Source organism: Ylistrum balloti, unplaced genomic scaffold (genome assembly GCF_031769215.1).
Source record: "Ylistrum balloti isolate Yb309-2 unplaced genomic scaffold, AGI_CSIRO_Ybal_v1 Utg369806, whole genome shotgun sequence".
NCBI classification, from domain to species: Eukaryota; Metazoa; Mollusca; class Bivalvia; order Pectinida; family Pectinidae; genus Ylistrum; species Ylistrum balloti.
The window spans coordinates 1,317,696-1,338,055 of NW_026781981.1; the positions used below are offsets into that span (position 1 = coordinate 1,317,696).

The following is a 20,360-nucleotide window of genomic DNA, read 5'->3' on the forward strand; positions in this document are numbered from 1 at the left end:
TTTGACCCGTTTGTTTTTCTTCTTGTGTGTAGTCTGCGACCTGTAGCATATCAATGAAACCTCAATCGATATGCCATGTTATTTACAATAACAAAATCCCCCGTCTTTTCGTGGCTGGTAGATACAGTATCAAAACATTCAGAACTGAGACTATTTACAGCAGAATGGGCAAACAAGACGAACAATACACGCAACTGGAGAACCCTTTAAAAGCATGAGTTCCTTATGAACCTCACATAGACTGCATAGTAAATTTTCTCTGCTTTCGTATCAGATGACAAGGAGAAATGGTAGACAGTAGAAATGCACTACAATGTTACCATTGTTTTCTGAGACTGCCTACATCTATCAAAAACATCATAGACATGCTATTATTTGTATTGCCGACATCAGTAGTTAGAAGGAAGTTTATATTTTACACATTTATCAACGCTATTTTCCATGCCACCAATGTCCTGATAGCTATATCTATTTAGGAGCTTTCCTGTTGCGATTTAATCATTTACCACGAGTCTGGCTGTTTGATAAAATCAGACGGAATGCCGATTACTTGTATTACGGAAAAATACGATGACAGCCATTTTAAAACTGTTTTTTTTAAATCTCCAAAGCAATATACCATGTCAAATGTTCCATATCGTTATTGCCATTTAGAACGGACGATGGGACGTTACAAATTCTCGTAAAATTGTCTGAAAGTCAAGAGGAGAATTGTCTTTATATATTCCTGATAACGTAGCAGCCCACGAGAACTTGCTATCCCATTTACTCACATGAAAGATTTTCTAATTTTATTTAGGCATTGAAATCTTACATAAGCGTGGTTCTTGCTTCAGTTAATCTGATGTTGTGGTTCTAGCTTCAGTTAATCTGGTGTTGTGGTTCTTGCTTCAGTTAATCTGGTGTTGTGGTTCTAGCTTCAGTTAATCTGGTGTTGTGGTTCTAGCGTCAGTTAGTCTGGTGTTGTGGTTCTAGCTTCAGTGAGTCTGGTATTGTGGTTCTAGCGTCAGTTAATCTGGTGTTGTGGTTCTAGCTTTAGTTAATCTGGTGTTGTGGTTCTAGCTTCAGTTAATCTGGTGTTGTGGTTCTTGCTTCAGTTAATCTGGTGTTGTGGTTCTAGCTTTAGTTAATCTGGTGTTGTGGTTCTAGCGTCAGTTAGTCTGGTGTTGTGGTTCTAGCGTCAGTTAATCTGGTGTTGTGGTTCTAGCTTTAGTTAATCTGGTGTTGTGGTTCTAGCTTTAGTTAATCTGGTGTTGTGGTTCTAGCTTCAGTTAATCTGGTGTTGTGGTTTTAGCTTCAGATAGTCTGGTGTTGTGGTTCTAGCTTCAGATAGTCTGGTGTTGTGGTTCTAGCTTCAGTTAATCTGGTGTTGTGGTTCTAGCGTCAGTTAGTCTGGTGTTGTTGTTCTTGCTTCAGTTAATCTGGTGTTGTGGTTCTAGCTTTAGTTAATCTGGTGTTGTTGTTCTTGCTTCAGTTAATCTGGTGTTGTGGTTCTAGCTTTAGTTAATCTGGTGTTGTGGTTCTAGATTCAGTTAGTCTGGTGTTATGGTTGTAGCTTTAGTTAATCTGGTGTTGTGGTTCTAGATTCAGTTAGTCTGGTGTTGTTGTTCTAGTTAGTCTGGTGTTGTGGTTCTAGCGTCAGTTAATCTGGTGTTGTGATTCTAGCTTCAGTTAATCTGGTGTTGTTGTTCTTGCTTCAGTTAATCTGGTGTTGTGTTTCTAGCTTTAGTTAATCTGGTGTTTTGGTTCTAGCGTCAGTTAGTCTGGTGTTGTGGTTCTAGCGTCAGTTAATCTGGTGTTATGGTTCTAGCTTTAGTTAATCTGGTGTTGTGGTTCTAGCGTCAGTTAATCTGGTGTTCTTGTTCTAGATTCAGTTAGTCTGGTGTTGTGGTTCTAGCTTTAGTTAATCTGGTGTTGTGGTTCTAGATTCAGTTAGTCTGGTGTTGTGGTTCTAGCGTCAGTTAATCTGGTGCTGTTGTTCTTGCTTCAGTTAATCTGGTGTTGTGGTTCTAGCGTCAGTTAATCTGGTGTTCTTGTTCTAGATTCAGTTAGTCTGGTGTTGTTGTTCTAGCTTCAGTGAGTCTGGTATTGTGGTTCTAGCGTCAGTTAATCTGGTGTTGTGATTCTAGCTTCAGTTAATCTGGTGTTGTTGTTCTAGCTTCAGTGAGTCTGGTATTGTGGTTCTAGCGTCAGTTAATCTGGTGTTGTGGTTCTAGCGTCAGTTAATCTGGTGATGTGTTTCTAGCTTCAGTTAGTGCTGTTGTTCTTGCTTCAGTTAATCTGGTGTTGTGGTTCTAGCTTTAGTTAATCTGGTGTTGTGGTTCTAGCGTCAGTTAATCTGGTGTTGTGGTTCTAGCTTTAGTTAATCTGGTGATGTGATTCTAGCTTCAGTTAATCTGGTGTTGTGGTTCTAGCTTCAGTCGGTCTGGTGTTAATAAGTTAGTCTGGTGCTGTGGCACAAGCGTCAATTAATCTGTTGATGTGGTTCTAACTAAAGTTAATCTGGTGATGTGGTTCCAACTAAAGTTAGTCTGATATTGTGGTTATAACTTAATCCGCCTGATACTGTGGTTATAACTTAACCAGTCTGATATTGTGGTTATAACTTAATCCGTCTGATATTGTAGTTCTAACTTAATCCGTCTGATATTGTGGTTATAACTTAATCAGTCTGTTATTGTGGTTATAACTTAATCAGTCTGTTATTGTGGTTATAACTTAATCCGTCTGATATTGTGGTTATAACTTAATCCGTCTGATATTGTGGTTCTAACATAATCAATCTGATATTGTGGTTCTAGGCTCCTTTAGTCTGCATTGTGGTTCCAGATTCCGTTAATCTGGTATGGTTTTACTCCACATCGATAGCACATGGTCCCGTTACTATCATTTTTGGGGAATGAGAGCTCGTATCATAAACATAAGTTCACCATTTTGGGGAAATACCAAATATCTGACAAAAATTCACCACCGGTATGCCGCCAAATGCTGTTTATCTTTTTTCACATATAAATTAGCTGCAAGGAAAACACGACTTAAAATACTACAGACTACATTCACACATTTTTCGCCCACTGTTAGTGTCAGACTAAATCCACACACCTTTCGCCTACTGTGAATGTCAGGCTAAATTCACACACCTTTCGCCCACTGTTAGTGTCAGACAAAATTCACACACCTTTCGCCCAATGTTAGTATCAGACTTAATCCAAACACCTTTCGCCCACTATTAGTGTCCGACTAAATTCACACACTTTTCGCCCACTGTAAGTGTCCGACTAAATTCACACACTTCTCGCCCACTGTGAGTGCCAGACTAAATTCAAACACATTTCGCCCACTGTGAGTGTCCGACTAAATTCACACACTTTTCGCCCACTGTGAGTGCCAGACTAAATTCAAACACATTTCGCCCACTGTGAGTGTCCGACTAAATTCACACACTTTTCGCCAACTGTGAGTGCCAGACTAAATTCACACACTTTTCGCCCACCGTGGGTGTCAGACTAAATCCACACACCTTTCGCCCACTGTGAGTGCCAGACTAAATTCAAACACATTTCGCCCACTGTGAATGCCAGACTAAATCCACACACCTTTCGCCCACTGTGAGTGCCAGACTAAATTCAAACACATTTCGCCCACTGTGAATGCCAGACTAAATCCACACACCTTTCGCCCACTGTTAGTGTCAGACTAAATTCACACACCTTTCGCCCACTGTGAGTGCCAGACTAAATTCAAACACATTTCGCCCACTGTGAGTGTCCGACTAAATTCACACACTTTTCGCCCACTATGAAAGTGAGAGATCTGTCCACTTAAATCTAGGTCAAATAAATGTGATATCAGCTTAAAACGCCGTAGGTGTGTATGTAAATCAATTTCATGTGACATCTTTCGGTAACATATATAAGTATACAAACTACAATTCGTATTTCATGTATCCAGTTCAAAATCAGAATCAGAAAGCATACATCTTTTCTTGCAGTACTTAATTCAAATAAGATCGGGTGCCATTGTTGTTGGCATTATCGAATATGGAACGGGAACATATTTTTTCAAATGACGTATTTGACTGGCTGATTTTATCTATTAAACGAATTGGAATTTGTTTACGTATATATGATTGATGATCTCCATCTTGACGTGTGACGAAACCTGTGTGTCGTCATTTGATCTACGTCTATCGACGTCACAATAGGTTACATTACACTGGTTTATATGAAATGATGCTACACGATACTCGCTGAAGAGCATAGCAACGGAGCTAGTGAACTCCTGCATCTATATTTTGTCATTTATTTCCCCGATTGTCCTCGGTCGCCTCCAAGGTAGAATACATACATGTACATTACGGTGTTCCAAAATTATCCGAAATATGAAAATTATGGAGATGCTGTCTCCCCGTCTTGATTTTGACTTGTCTTTCGATCACTTTGGATTTGCCTTGGCCGCCTCATAGGCTGCAAATTTTAGGCCCCTAGCATCACTGACGAGTTCTAGGAGGACGAAACAGTTGTATGTTGAAGTTTAAATACAACAGTATCTAACTCTAAATTTTTAAAATGAGCTATTCACTTGTGTGTCATCTTATAATCTTTTAGCAAACTTGGGCCATATCACCACTGATGAATCATAGGAGAAATAGCGATATGATGTGGTTCATTCTGTTTTTACTCCTTTGTATCTGATACTATTTTTACACACCCATTTGCATTGCGAGGGTGTGTGCTTTAACAACATTGTGCGTTCGTGCATGCATAACTTGTGTACAAGGTATCGCATGTGTTTACACAGATAGAGTTTTTCTTCCCATCATAGTATCACAACATCCGCCGGAATAAAATTTTGTGGTCATTAGTCAAGGTTAAATCTGACTCTTGACGACTTTTAAAATAAAAACCTCGCGCATCAGATGTCTTATACATGTATATATTCTTGACATTGAATAACGCCAGTATGTTCCACACCAGTCTACATTTTGGTGGTCATCGGTCAAGTTAAAAGGTCACACATGGCCACTGTCGAGATAAAATCTTGTCCTTACACAATGAATCTCCTTACATATGTACAAATGTAGTTTCTAGTCACACTACAAAATAACATCTTTTGAGTACTACACCTGATTATCATTGGTGATTATAGCAACACGTTCTGGGCCTGAAGGTCAAAGGTCACTCTTGACCACTGTCGAAATATAAACCATCTTGAGCCCAAGGACTCTAACAGATTTAGCTAAAAATTAAGTGTGTAGAATATATGAGTCTTTGATTACTTTGTTTATGTTATGTGTATTTTTGTACGATAATCCACTTAAAGGTTACGAGCCCCAGATTATACTACTATGTAAGTTTATCAGTGGCTTACAGACTAGCTTAACGTCACGCTATGTGGGATCCTTCATCATAATGACCGAGTTGTCACTTAGCCGTGAAAAATACAAATAAAGGGGTATATAATACAGCATACTGATCCATCTCTCACGAGTGGAGGTCACTTTGCTTTGTGAAGAGTTGGGTGCTTTTTAAGAGTGGAGGTCATTTTTTAGTTAATTGATATGACAGATGTTTACTACCATAACGGTGGTATTACCTGTTATGTTAGTAAATGATTAGTACCAGTCAAGTTACCAGGGTAACACGACAGATGTACTATAAATAAACCGTACACTAATGACTTTACAAAAATACTACTGTAGCATTGTTAGTTTGTGTAAATCTATAACGCACGTTTTCAATAAAAATTTTCAATGAGGCACTATTGATGATTGTCCTGAAGTCGATCGATCAGAGGACCGCCCTATAACAAATGCATTGTCAAACAAGATTCAGTCTTACTTGATCTCCCGGTATGTAGGTGCCGCCGGACTTGTACACATGGTGTAGATCTACTCAGTGTTACGAGCGGGCGTCAGTAACACAGACGGATCCACCTGACATCCAGTCAAAGGTTTGTAAACTGGAGTTAATATTCTTTTTCAGCCGTGCATGCGTTTTGAGTGAACATGGCCGTGTAGGATGTGATATTATAGCTCAGAATAGATAGATCATGTCTCACAATCATGTATACGCTGTAAATATACAATTGTAATTTGCATGTGTATGCTTTAAAACAGTTTAAGACCCGTGTGACTATAGTAAACACATGTATTTGACAATGTAATTGTAATTCTAAATTGCAGTTCGTTTAATGAAAAGTACACTAATGGATATAAACTAAATATGGACGACAAGGTGTTCTGGTAAATCACGGCCTGTAACCTAATACTCAACACAAGTGTAAGTTAACAGATCCCCCATTCTGATCCGAATTGATTGACAGGTTCGCCGTCTCCGTGACTCCTCACGTTTTCGGATATCGTCTCACCGACAAAAGTCAGCGTTCTGGCGACGTGCTCTGACCTAGAGAAGTTTTCCTCAAATCTACATGTAATGTTGGCGGATTAGAACAGGATACCCGACAAGGGTATTGAATATATTTTACACGTGGTTGTAGCATTGTAAGAAAGCTCGAGTTCGTCCTTCACTGTGCGCTTCACTGCGTACTCTTAAAGCTATATTCGGAACACTGTACATTAATAATGAGGTGGGTAGATCAGGACTGTGTGTGTGTGTCCTTTGGTTGTTTCATCACGCTATCTTTACAGTCGTACATATGTCCCAGTCCTTTAGATAGACCTGGTTTTTAATACATATTAAATTAGGGCTTCCCAAGCACTTTGCCGCTCTTCCACTTCAGAAGACCCGAACTCTTTGAGAAGATGTTAGCACTAAAATCGCCTACAGACCATCCGAAGAGCTGAAGGTATGTGAATTGTGTCAATAGAGGGCAAAGGTAAACATAGCACTTTAAAAAATTCTTAACGCGTGCACGTTTCATCACTAGATTCAATGTAGTGTTATCGGTATACGTACTTTCGTTGGAGACGACAAACATGTGGTTTTCGGGCCGGCTGTCGAGTTTACCACGGATAGTCATGCGCCTGGAGTGACGGGTTAATAACTCAGCATTACTATAAAACGTAATTCCTCGCGTTTCTCGGAGAGAAAGTGCTAAACGCACTAAAATATGTTAATGTGATAATAACCAAATGTCTTATTTACACCACCTGCAGTTGTTTTGAAAATTAATATTTTTTTTGATGCTATGGAACGGAATGGTGGTTCAAAAACTACATCTACACACACAGAGAGATAAATTCTTTGTTGTTGATAATAAATATACAAGGCTTAATCGGGTCGCTAACATATAGTATCTAAAACAACTGCTACATACTAACAATGCTCGTGTGATAAAGCTCGATTTTGTTATAACGAGACACCCGCCAGCTGAATGAATCAATTATCTTCCCGGGAAAGATTTAAACAGTCAATTTACACTATACATTTGCTTTTCTAATGTCTCGCGTAAGGGCGTTATACTGAGGCGCGTGCAGAGAGCGAGCACATTATGATGTAATTTACAATGCAGCATTATCACAACACGATGATTTAGTGACGTTGTAGTTTATAGGAAAAAACATTAACATAACTTCATTTTTTAACGTTTTGACCTTAAATTTATAGTCAGATTGCCCTTGGTATTTATAAAAAGGATGCTGGAAAAGATACTGGCTCAAATGTTTGCAAGGCTTTAACACAGAACTTCACACTACACACAGCTGGTGCAAGTTATAATGTGATGAACCTGAAAACCCCGTCCATACAATATTCTGACCTGAACAAAAACACATTAATCTCTTCCAAACAGATCAAAAAATAAAACTGATGTTAGATTAATTCCTGTAGTATAAAATACAGACTGTAATTTAGGTTTATATGACGTCATAGAGTACTGCCTAGTAACAATGTATTTAGGTAATTAAGTATCACGAAGATTCAGAGATGAAAGCGTAAATGCTTATATCTACGTGTTCTTTAAGTTTCTTTGATATATAGATGCTATTTTCATAATGCTACAAGATGATTCTATTTCCCACCAGTTTGTTGTTTATGCATTAACTATAAACTGTTTCGTCTGTTAGTTTTGTTATACAGGACAATTTTAGTCGGTTCCAGAACCGACGTTACGGCTGTCTCACCACACAAAGGTGAAATAACGTTACTGCTGTCTCACCACACAAAGGTGAAATAACGTTACTGCTGTCTCACCACACAAAGGTGAAATAACGTTACGGCTGTCTCACCGCACAAAGGTGAAAGAACGTTATGGCTGTCTCACCGCACAAATGTGAAAGAACGTTACGGCGAGTACCGGCAGTGGTTGCGACTCGCGGAGGACAACTTCGATGCTAATTAAACCCTGGAATAGAATTGCAGCATTGTACAAAAATAATAGCTTACATAAAGAGACAGTATGATGCTATATCAGGTCGAACACTTTAATAGTTGCTCACAGACTGCTCTCCTTATGACGTACATCTAGTCTAGTTACGAAGGACACTTCGGGTAAAATTTGGTACGGGTAGTCCTCATAATTTTCCGATAACTTTAGGTTCAATGTCATTTTTGGTAACTGTTGTTGAATCATAGTTTTTTGTAATGCATTCAAAAGGTACTTGTCATTGTTAAACTTCTGTGAAATCCACCCCCCCCCCCCCCCCCCCAAAAAAAAAAAAAAAAAAAAAAAAAAAAATCATGAATTAGGATCACAGAATCACGGCAGACTTGTATTATAGAGCAAATGTTCTCTACCCCTCTTTGATCTCTGATATTCATAACGTCAATTATATGACAGATAAAAGAAGTTCCAGCTACACTAGAGTCTTGGAGGTTTACCAATATATACACAGCACATAAAACACATATTTTTGCAATGTTAGTAACATAAATGTATGTAATTTATATAAGTATCGCCTACATGTACTTTGTCATTTATTTGTTTACCTATCTTTATATACCCATGCATATACTTACACATTGCATAACAAAGTTATCTACCCTTCTCGCCCATGTTTTTTTCTATCCGTCTTCTATCAAATGTTCTGATCGCGCCAAATTAAAACGAGATGTTCTGATGGTACCAAATTAAAACGAGATGTTCTGATTGCACCAAATTAAATCAAGGTGTTCTGGTCGCACCAAATTAAAGCGAGGTGTTCTGGTCGCACCAAATTAAAACGAGATGTTCTGATTGCACCAAATTAAATCAAGGTGTTCTGGTCGCACCAAATTAAAGCGAGGTGTTCTGGTCGCACCAAATTAAATCGAGGTGTTCTGGTCGCACCAAATTAAAGCGAGGTGTTCTGGTCGCACCAAATTAAATCGAGGTGTTCTGGTTGCACCAAATTAAAGCGAAGTGTTCTCATCATATATGCTACAACAGATGTATCGTAATTTGCTGATATTAATACCCATGGTTGTGAAAAAGCTGATTTGACAAAAACAATTAAAAGAAATATCTATACTGGATAATCGAATAACAAACAAATTAGATTGTTCCACCTTCTGCACAAGCGAATAGTATTACTAGGAAGATAGTAAAGTAGTATAGATATGAAGTAAAAGACTTGTGCATTATTGAAATTGAACATGTTTATTTCCATAACGATTGTACATGAGACATACATGAACAACACATTTTGATACAAATTTAGAGTGATGTCCAACAATGAACTAAACTGTTTCGTTCATTTAGAACTCTTCAGTGATGCTAGGAGTCTAAATTTTGAAGCCGAGGAACCGACTGAGGAAATTCCGAGTGATCGTAAAGTCATTATACATTATTCATATATCAGATGTTTTTAGAACAAGGCCAACCATGTACTGTTATATTCTGAACCGTTCCACTATTTGAATTAATATAACAACAAAGACATGCATAATTAAGGTCGAATATTAATCAGAATACGCCAAGTGCTCTGTTATAATGCAATTAATAATCTTCAAACGTTTTTGATTATCCTCCTCACTGCAAGCATCAATAATACATTCCAATGTAATTCCCTCGTGAATTTTAGCCGATAAACCCGACGGAAGTAAAACCATGCATTAAACATCAGTACATAAGACTGCATTTCCCAGCAGAAATTAATGCGATTTAATTAACAGATTCCAAATTCAATTCGATTCGATATCAGGTAGTTTATATAAAATTCGTTCAGTATAATTGTGTTTCGTGTTTATAACGTCTTCATATTTTCATTAACTTTTCCTTTTTGGAAGAGATCTATGTAGTTTAATGGATTTATGGTGTGCTGTTATGTGAGGTATGATAGAATCATGGCGTGCTGTTATGTGAGGTATGATAGAATCATGGCGTGCTGTTATGTGAGGTATGATAGAATCATGGCGTGCTGTTATATGAGGTATGATAGAATCATGGCGTGCTGTTATGTGGGGTATGACAGAATCAGGGTGTGCTTTTATGTGGGGTATGACAGAATCAAGGTGTGCTGTTGTGTGGAGTATGATAGAATCAGGGTGTGCTTTTATGTGGGGTATGATAGAATCATGGCGTGCCTTTATGTGGGGTATGATAGAATGAGGGTGTGCTTTTGTGGAGTATGATAGAATCATGGCGTGCTTTTATGTGGGGGTATGATAGAATCATGGTGTGCTGTTGTGTGGAGTATGATAGAATCAGGGCGTGCTTTTATGTGGGGTATGATAGAATCAGGGCGTGCTTTTATGTGGGGTATGATAGAATCAGGATGTGCTTTTATGTGGGGTATGATAGAATGAGGGTGTGCTTTTGTGGAGTATGATAGAATCATGGTGTGCTGTTATGTGGGGTATGATAGAATCATGGCGTGCTGTTATGTGGGGTATGATAGAATCATGGCGTGCTTTTATGTGGGGTATGATAGAATCAGGGCGTGCTTTTATGTGGGGTATGATAGAATAAATGTGTCCTTTTATGAGGAATCAAGGTTTCCTTTGTAAGATGCAATTGAATCAAGGAATTAAGGGATGTTCTTAAGTCTGGGTATCTGATGTAGTTGACCTGACTTAAATGTAATCTCTATTCCAAGTATTTTAACGAGGCATTTTCTGTTGTTGCTACAAATGCATAGTGAATTGATTGTGTTCCAATATATAACATTAATGGTTAGTCAAAAGGACAAAAACGACGGAGAAAAGTTGTAGGAGCACAATGTACATCATGACCCAGATAGTTCCTTAGGGAATTACATATTATTGTGTTCAATCGATACTGTATAAAAAGAGATTGCTGTTTTTTTATGACACCACTGATATCATTAATTAAATGGGTTTACGTGTATGTTATAGTATTACAGCATTACAATTCTATGATATGTTCTCTTATTTCAAATAAATTACCAAAATCCCTTGCTTCCTTATCACATCACATAATCTTTCATGTATAATTCATGTGTGACTTTGTTAGAGGTATACGTCAACTTAGTGAAGCCTGATGAAGCGCTCTAAATATTTACCTTAATCACCAAAGTACGACTTAATGTTTGTATTGATTTCGGAGATGTATTGAATACTCGAATCATGATTTATGGTGTGAAATATGATTCCAGCACATCACATTTGTTAGTGGAAATGGACAAGAATAGTAACTTATTGACAGTGTTATGTGATACTAATGTAAGATGCGAGCTATATAGAGAACGGGCAACTGTACAAAACATATACACTGTGTTGACTCACTTGAGAGATGGTGGTATAGAGATGGTATGTATTGTAGTAGAACTGTTTTACTCTTTGTAGATCGTTTCGAGGAGCTTAAGAGTTGTATGAAACATCACACACAGACGAGAATGTCTAGCTATTCTTAAGTAAGTACACCCTTGTATTTTCAGTCACGTGGTGTTTTGATCACGGTTATTTACCTATGTTTGACATAATTATGCTAATTGTAATATATATGTAACCTACGGAATAGGATAAAGATAAATACATGATGCAGTAATTGAGACATTTCCAATGAAATTCATATATCATAATTTCACATGTTGTGTAATAATGCAAATGTTTGTCTTATGTTATTTGGTTATCGAATACTTACGTAATACAATTTGGTTTGAAATGACACATGTTTGTGCTAATTGGAACATGAATCATCTTACCTGTATGCATGCTTTACGAGAAATTATTTTTTACACAATACAATGGTGCAATGGTACAACCATATATGTAGTGGAAGACTGTTTTAATTGATAAAACTTCTAGAATGTACATAGGAATTTGATTGATTAGAACAAGCGTTTGTACTTACGATTGTCAAATGAACTACCATTTATAAAAAAAACATACTATGATTTAAGTGATGATTTTAATGATTGGATAAGTGCACCCCTCCATCTTATCTTTTTTTTAACTCATGTTTCCTCCAACAGGGTGTCGGCTAGCCCAGCTCAATAAGATATTTCCGATGAATCGGGCTACGAGTTTGTGTCCGACCAAACGATATTTGGGTATTTTCAGTGTTTTGTGGTCGGAATTGTGTACTTTTCTTGAAGTTACAGACCCGAGCCATAGATAATTTATCCTGACAATGATATATACAACTCTTCGGAGTTTTAAAGTTACAGTCTTTAACTGATATACCCTAAAACGACAATTGTGGAGTTATGTACCTTTCGCTTACCATCAATGTCAGTAAGAAAGTGTTAATAAAACTGATTATTCCTTTTATGAAAAACTAAACCTTGCTGTACTCCTTGAAAGCCTCTCCTTTTAATACACCCATCTCAGCGATAACGCGGATTAAACTGGGGAACCCCGTACTCTAACAAAACAAAGTTTGCTTTGCCACGTGAAACAGCGTTTGCATGTGTAGTACTGGAAAATGCTACATTTCAAACGTTGAGAAATGCTGAAAGATGGCAATAATCTGGAATTAATGGTTCAAGTTGGTATGACATACAGGCATGTAGCTACAATTCGCAATTAATGCGGCGTCTGAGCCAAATTGGACGTGTTTTACGAATATCCCAGGTCTGGCAGATCTCGAAAGACTACACAAAGAGAAGATAGACAGGCAAGGCGAACCCCAGTCACCACTGCTAACAGGCTCTGAGGACAGTGGAACGTCTATGTTCACGTTAGTCGGCGTACCGACAACAGACGTTGAACAATAAGCGACTTCGCTTCCACCGACAAATAAAACATCCTCTGATGACTGGAAGGCACAAGCAAGCAAGTCTGCAAGTTGGATGTGATCGCCGGGTATGGAATATGGAATAGTGAAGAGTCCAGTGGTCTGATGAAAGTCGCGTTTTACTTAGTGACACAGACGATAGGCTCCGTGTTTGGAGACTAAAAAAATACAGCATACTATTAGACATCAATTTCATGGTGGTGCTGCTACTGTTTATAGATTCTTTTCCCAAAACTGTACTCTTCGTTTCCTTATGCCTGATGGAACTTTAAATGGGCAGATGTACCGCGATCAGATCCTTCGATCTTAAACATTCGATATCCGTCCATTGCCAGAAAGCGCAAGTGATAGAGTCGCTCCCGTTGCCTGTGACATCATCCAACATGCATCCACCTGAGTATGTGTAGGTCTATTTCAGACAAAAAGTGTCAATGCTCGGGATCCGAAATGCCAAACAAGTGAAGAATTGCGGATTCACTGGTTCAGAAGAGACAGGGGTTTCCTCAGAACAAGTCAAGCGTATAGTCAATTTAAGGAGACGAAGGACATATATTATAACAGGAGCATGGTGGCTATCCCGATATTGACATTTTCATACCCAATAGAACTTGTTTTATTAGCCAATCTTTCTTATCAAGATTTTGGTGTTTTGATGAGAAATCTTTTTATAAAAGTTCGTTAGAGATGTATGTTGTTTGATTTTGTTTTTAATTTAACACCAGTTGTGGGGATGGTTTTTTGGAAATGTTCGAATTTGATGGCGGACTTCGTTTTCTTTAAAATCCAATAGAATGCCACTGGAATAATAACCAAAAATAATCCAAAATTGCTAATTTTCAATTTGAATTGACAGTCGTAAATATAAATGGCAACAGGAATACGTAAATTTGACAAAAATGCTTAAAGTTTTTATTTGACAAAGTTCTGAACTTCTTTCACTAGACTTTAAAAGAAAACTTGTCATACAACAAACGAAAGTATCGATGTACTTCTTCTTCTTGCAATTTTCACCCAAATGTCATTTTTGAAAAAATAAAGATCAAGAAACATACTGAAATTGAATTTAAAATTCAAGAGAAGTAAATTACCAAGAAAGCATTCAGGTATTTCAAATATGTGATTTGTGTTGATAATCCATGCAAGAGTTGGCTGAATTCTGTTCAAAACTGAGTTATACCCAAGAGTAGTATCTTACCATCGGAAGCCCGTTGGACTTGTTAACGCTAAAAACCGAATCACAACGTCAATTATGTTTTCATAAAATTTGCTTCCCATGAAAATAATTACAGAATGTCATATTGAGCGCTCCACGTCATAAAACATATTGGTAACTCAGTATATCAAATGTTAAAGTCCATGATGTTATGTTGAAATTTATTCTATTCTGAATTATTTCCCTACTTCCGGTCAAACATGAGGTTCATACTCCTTAAAGACAAACTCTTTTTCTAGACTTTGGGATTGCCTTTTTAAAGTACGTCTTTCAAAATGATACAGCGTTTTAGTTCTTGTAAATTTTTGGCTGTATAGTTTCGTTAGATGCATATATCATGCCTTTATGTCCTTTTGAGTTGACATGAGTATCTTTAAAATAATACGAATAAAATTAAGTCCAACCTAAGGTTTAGGTGGTACCTAACTTATGTCCTAATGTATATACATATATATATATATGTATATTTGCATCAGCGAGCGAAGTGTCTGTGGTTTTATTATTCAATTTTATACCAGATGCTGTTACATTAGGTATTTTAACAAAACAAGTCTGGTAGTGACCTTCGGTGCACGAATATTGAAGGTTGGTAGCATTTCTGGTTTTGTGACTGTTAGAAATCAGTAACGCTACAGTCGTGCATGAATTCTAGAAATCCAAATCTTAATTGTTGTCCGAGTAGACAGTGAACGATGAAGATTGAAATACCAGACTATCAAGCTGGAATTTGTTCGTTGCTTTTTGCAGTGATATTTCCAGAAAGTGCTGAGCACACAAACATGATCGACAAAACATTTTAGGCCTATTATTGTTTTTTTTGATACGGCACGAAAAGTGGCCATATTTAACATATGAAAATTGTTCAAAGGAAACATTATTCAAAATTGTTCAGAATTAAATAAAATCCCCAAGCTCAACACGTAGTAGTAAAGAGTAAAACGAAATGACATTTTGACGAATTGCATACACGATCTCCAGGGTTAAGAATGAGCAACAAACAAGACTGAACATATACCATTTCTCTAAATCGGGGGAAAGTGTTGGCATTACATTTCACATGATCTGGTGACATTTCATTTTATTTGCATGATTGGTGAATTATCTTCAGCATACATATAAGCTGTGCATTATCACTAACTGCTAAAATAGTACTGATTGTCCAGCAACGAGGAGGTAAATACATTCTTTATTTAAAATTGTTACTCCTTAACGCGTTAGTTCAAAATTAATTGACATACCCATACTAACAGATCGCGATCAATATATATATATATATAAATGTATATCTATATATTATGATTTCGGATTTTGAATGAACTGTTTTTTTTCTAGACCTATAAACTCAATTGGTATGGTTATATTTCAGTTTTCTGCGGGTGGAAATCCAATATGGCGTCCCCGTTTATCAAGTGTTGCCGGTCCGTGAAGCACCTGCCTACTAGGCTGATATGTGTCCTGATCCTTCTGCTACAGGCGGCCGGCCTAGACTACTACCTAGTCACCTACAAAAACCTAAGTTGGGCAGGATGGGCGGCTGCCGACATTGTCGTCCTCATCCTTCTTATCATCTCCTTTTATTTCGGCTACAGATTTCACCAACGACAGAAGTCGTCTGAAGAAGAAGACACCGAAGATCTTGAAATACACACACGTGTCGGAGTTGTTACCTGGTTTGTATATGCATCAGTTTTATGTTTCAAAGTGGCTTATGCATTTAAAGACTTTTCACACAAGTTGGATGAAAATGATTTCTTTGGAGAAAACACACTGAAAACAACAATTGCATTAGCTGGAATAGTTTTCCTGATTTTGCTCACCACGCTTCACGATGCTAAGCCAGGTTCTGGTAGGCGTAAGTATATTGATGAACTGACCGGTACAGTCATATTCGACATTTTAGATTGTGTAGACAGCATGGAGATTTTATTCGACGAAGAAGCACGTGCAAATATTCTACCGAGTTTGGATGACACTATTATAGGAATTGCTTGCATTAACTTTCTGTTGCCGACAATTCCACTGATAACTCTTGCGAAAACGAATTTTGGGCATAAAAAACTATCGGAAAAAATGGTAATTCTACATAAAGTGTTGCTGGCATTCATGGTAAACCTTCCACTTCTGATCACTCGAATGGTTGTATGGCACGGAATGAGTCACGGAATCTCAATATTCTCTTTGAAAAATATTATTGTTATTGGTATGGTGTCATATGACCTTTACGAAACTCATGAAAGTGAAGAAGATGACCCAGCTCAGAGACATTCGGAAAACAATGTCCCCAGTTATGCTTTGGAGGATAGGTTTAACTATTAGGACCTGTTTTATTTGTTCCTTAACGATGTTTGATCGTGTGATAAAATAACTATGTAACACCATCACACCGAAGGTTAAAAAAGTTGTATAGATCATGATCTTCCACATGTTATCATGCCGGTAATATTCAAAATACCCCAATCAATAATTCTTTAAAAGCATGGTCCTTTTAAATTTTCATTTTGTGCAAAAAACATATTTTATCAAAACGCGATAGCATTTACAAGTCGCATCAACTCATTTCTTTTACATTTAACGCACGCACGCACGCACACGCACACGCACACCCACACACATACAAACACACACACACAAAACTAATATAATCACTCCATAATTACAGTTAAAAAAAGAATGTATATTTCACAACTGCTGCACCCCGAGAAATCTTTATTCCGTGTTCAGGCGTGTATTTAACGATTTCCTTATAAAAGTAGGATTAAGTAAACATTCCGCCCCTGCGTTCATTGGAATATTAACGATATATGTACATATGACTGACATTTCAAGTGCACATCAGAATATGACGGTATATGAAAAAGTTATCTTGTTCAGTAAGAAATAAGGTGTATTGATATTGCTGTAGCTGTACTCCCCAACAAAACTACAGCTACTACATGTGTTAGATAACAAGGAGAGACTCGAGATGACAAACACTATGCTAAATCAGAGATATAAGAAATAGTTAGAAATTATATTGCAATTTTTAACGCGTTTAAGTGCTTTGATTAACCAATTTACGTGATAAGAAAACTGATGACAGCTATTGATGTAAATCTCTTAACGTTGGCGTACAATGACAGCACACTTAAACTTATACTTTGTATTGACTACAAAGAAAGTAGGACATATTTTCCCGATATCGATTAAATCAACTTTATGGTACAATATTTGTTGTACAGTATGTATAACATATCCCATTGCTGATTATTCTTTGAATACCAGGTGGAATATTTCTTGGACATCTTCTGCACATCTTACAGACTACATAAAGTGTTTTTGAAATCTGAATGACATCTAGTTAAAGCTGAGTTAGGTATTCACTGTTTCATTTTGTCTGCCTAAATATAATTATACTATTGTCTACAGTACTTTAATAAAAGCATTCACACTAACAGATGCAAAGAATCGAAAATACTTATCAATATTGTATTCATATTTGAAATGATTAAGAAGTACAACGTTTTTTAATACTCGTAGCTTTCAATATCTCACTACTGAATAACGCCATGATTTAAAGTCACGACAATTCATTGATATATATCACCATATCAAAACAGAAACTGAATATCATATAATAATCGGGGTTGTTTCTCTGTTGACGTTTGTACTACAGTGGTCTTATTGATTGACATTATGAGTGTACTTTTCCTTGATGTATGATTTTTAGGCTTTGGTGTTTAAGATGCCCGTTATATAGGTGTGAACTGTAGGTTTTAGGTGTTTAAGACACCCGTTCCGTTTGTTACTTACATGTATTAAGTGTAGTTGGTAGGTGTTTAAGACACTCGTTCCGTTTGTTACTTACATATACTAAGTGTAGGTGGTAGGTGTTTAAGCACTCGTTCCGTTTGTTACTATACAGGTGTGAAGTGTAGTTGATAGGTGTTTAAGAAAATCGTTCCATTTGTTAGTGTACAGGTGTGAAGTGTAGGTGGTAGTGTTGAAGACACTTGTTCTGTTTGTTACTATACAGGTGTGAAGTGTAGTTGATTGGTGTTTAAGAAAATCGTTCCATTTGTTAGTGTACAGGTGTGAAGTGTAGGTGGTAGTGTTTAAGACACTCTTTCCGTTGGTTACTATACAGGTGTGAACTGTAGGTGGTAGTGTTTAAGACATTCGTTCCGTTTGTTACTACACAGGTGTGAACTGTAGGTGGTAGTGTTTAAGACATTCGTTCATTTTGTTACTATACAGGTGTGAACGGTAGGTGGTAGTGTTTAAGACATTAGTTCCTTTTGTTACTATACAGGTGTGAAGTGTAGTTGATAGGTGTTTAAGACACTCGTTCCGTTTGTTAGTGTACAGGTGTGAACTGTATGTGGTAGGTGTTTAAGACACGCGGTCCGTTTGTTAATGTACAGGTGTGAAGTGTAGGTCGTAGTTGTGTAAGACCCGCGGTCCGTTTGTTAATGTACAGGTGTGAACTGTATGTTTTATGTGTTTAAGACACGCGGTCCGTTTGGTATGGTACAGGTGTGAACTGTATGTGGTAGGTGTTGAAGACGTTCGTTCCACTTGTTACTGTACAGGTATGAACTGGAGGTGGTAGGTATTTAAGACATTCGGTCCGTTTGTTACTGTACCGGTATGAATTTAAGTGGTCGATGTTGAAAATAAGCCAATGTTATACTTTGTATAGATAAACATGGTGATTTTGAACTGGGTTTCCTCACTTGTCGTTATACGGGTTCCAACTGGACACTGTTGGCACGTTGTACCTGTCTGCTTGGCAATGTTATAGTAATTGATTTGTTGCATTCAGTTTCAAAGCAAATAGTCGTCGATTTATCAAGGTTTTGTATTGATGTATCTTGCTGTTAAGTTTAAAAACATTATATAATATGGTAAGAGTTGTCTTTCTTAGAATGAATGGCTGTTTGCATATTGATAATGTGAAGGCATTTTGTAGAATTTCCAGCGGGAGCGAGACGTCTTCAATATTTCACTTTAATAAAGTGTAGCGTTTAGATTCGGTGCTCAAAAAGTAGAGTGCACACTCTGAACAGGTGTGGTTTATTGGCGGACGCCTGAACAGATGCATCCTTTACGTAACACCATCTCTGAAAATAGGGATGATGACAAGCTGGTTTCACTTTTGGTTCTGGTAGTTTATCCTGAAGTGTTATTCAGTCAAACATGGAATATAATAACACTGTAGTATGTACATCTAAATCCACCAAATGAATTACACAAATTTTATTTTTCATGTGTATTTCTTTTGATAAAAATCGTAAGATTTTGAGAAATGACTAAAGACCTCTGGTTTGTTCTGTTCTCATAAGATATGGTTTGTAGTCATGTTGAATATAATATACTGTTAAAATATCAGAGAAGTTATCACTCTGCGTCACTGTGTATTAGATTAAGTTTTAGATACTTAAAGCCGAAATGGAATTACATGGACTCTCAAGTGTCTTAGGATTTTGTTAATTTATAACAGTATTGCTCTAACGGTGTCATATTATTCTCTCTCTACTTAATATTTGCTCTGTTTCAAAACTTCCATTTGGAGATGACAGAGTTGTTTCCATTTAATGTACAGCTGGGACGATTGATAACCAATCCAGAGGCCATGCTACTGTATAATAACGAATTTGCTGGATACGTATCTATTCAGTTGTGTGTAAAGGTGTCGTTTTGTTTATCAAATATGTTTTTTGATCATTTTCACATACATATACATGAACATTAGTATCACATGGCAGTTAAGAGCCATTTAACATGGGATATACTTGGCAAATAACGTATTGCGGAACAAATTAATCCTACCTCAGCCATATCTCGATATTTCACATTGTCATTCTGTTAACCGTGTCTGAATACATACATCATACTACTGTGACGACATGACGTACCACTACTATCCTGACTACAAAAATCTGTAGAAATATTTCAAATATTTTCGTAAGCATGCTGCTCGTAATTTTTGCATTTTAAGAAATGGGTGTACATAGGTTGATATGAATCTGCATCTTCCTTCCTGCAAGACATCACTCGATAATGATGAAAAGTATTGGGACGTGTAAGTCAC

At 37.2% G+C, this 20,360-nt stretch overlaps 1 protein-coding gene across 1 annotated transcript; it reads left to right on the forward strand.

Annotated features, from left to right (window-relative positions):
- Positions 1-5,898: 5,898 nt before the first annotated feature.
- Positions 5,899-16,644, forward strand: LOC132544691 (uncharacterized). The gene is made up of 3 exons (XM_060208323.1): positions 5,899-5,952; positions 11,685-11,752; positions 15,657-16,644. Exon 3 carries the CDS (start codon positions 15,680-15,682, stop codon positions 16,604-16,606), a length of 927 nt encoding a protein of 308 aa, XP_060064306.1. The 5' UTR covers positions 5,899-5,952; positions 11,685-11,752; positions 15,657-15,679; the 3' UTR covers positions 16,607-16,644.
- The last annotated feature ends 3,716 nt before the right edge of the window (positions 16,645-20,360 follow it).

Excerpts from the sequence above, each read along its gene's own strand:
- LOC132544691 (XM_060208323.1), top strand. The coding sequence starts at position 15,680 with ATGGCGTCCCCGTTTATCAAGTGTTGCCGGTCCGTGAAGCACCTGCCT.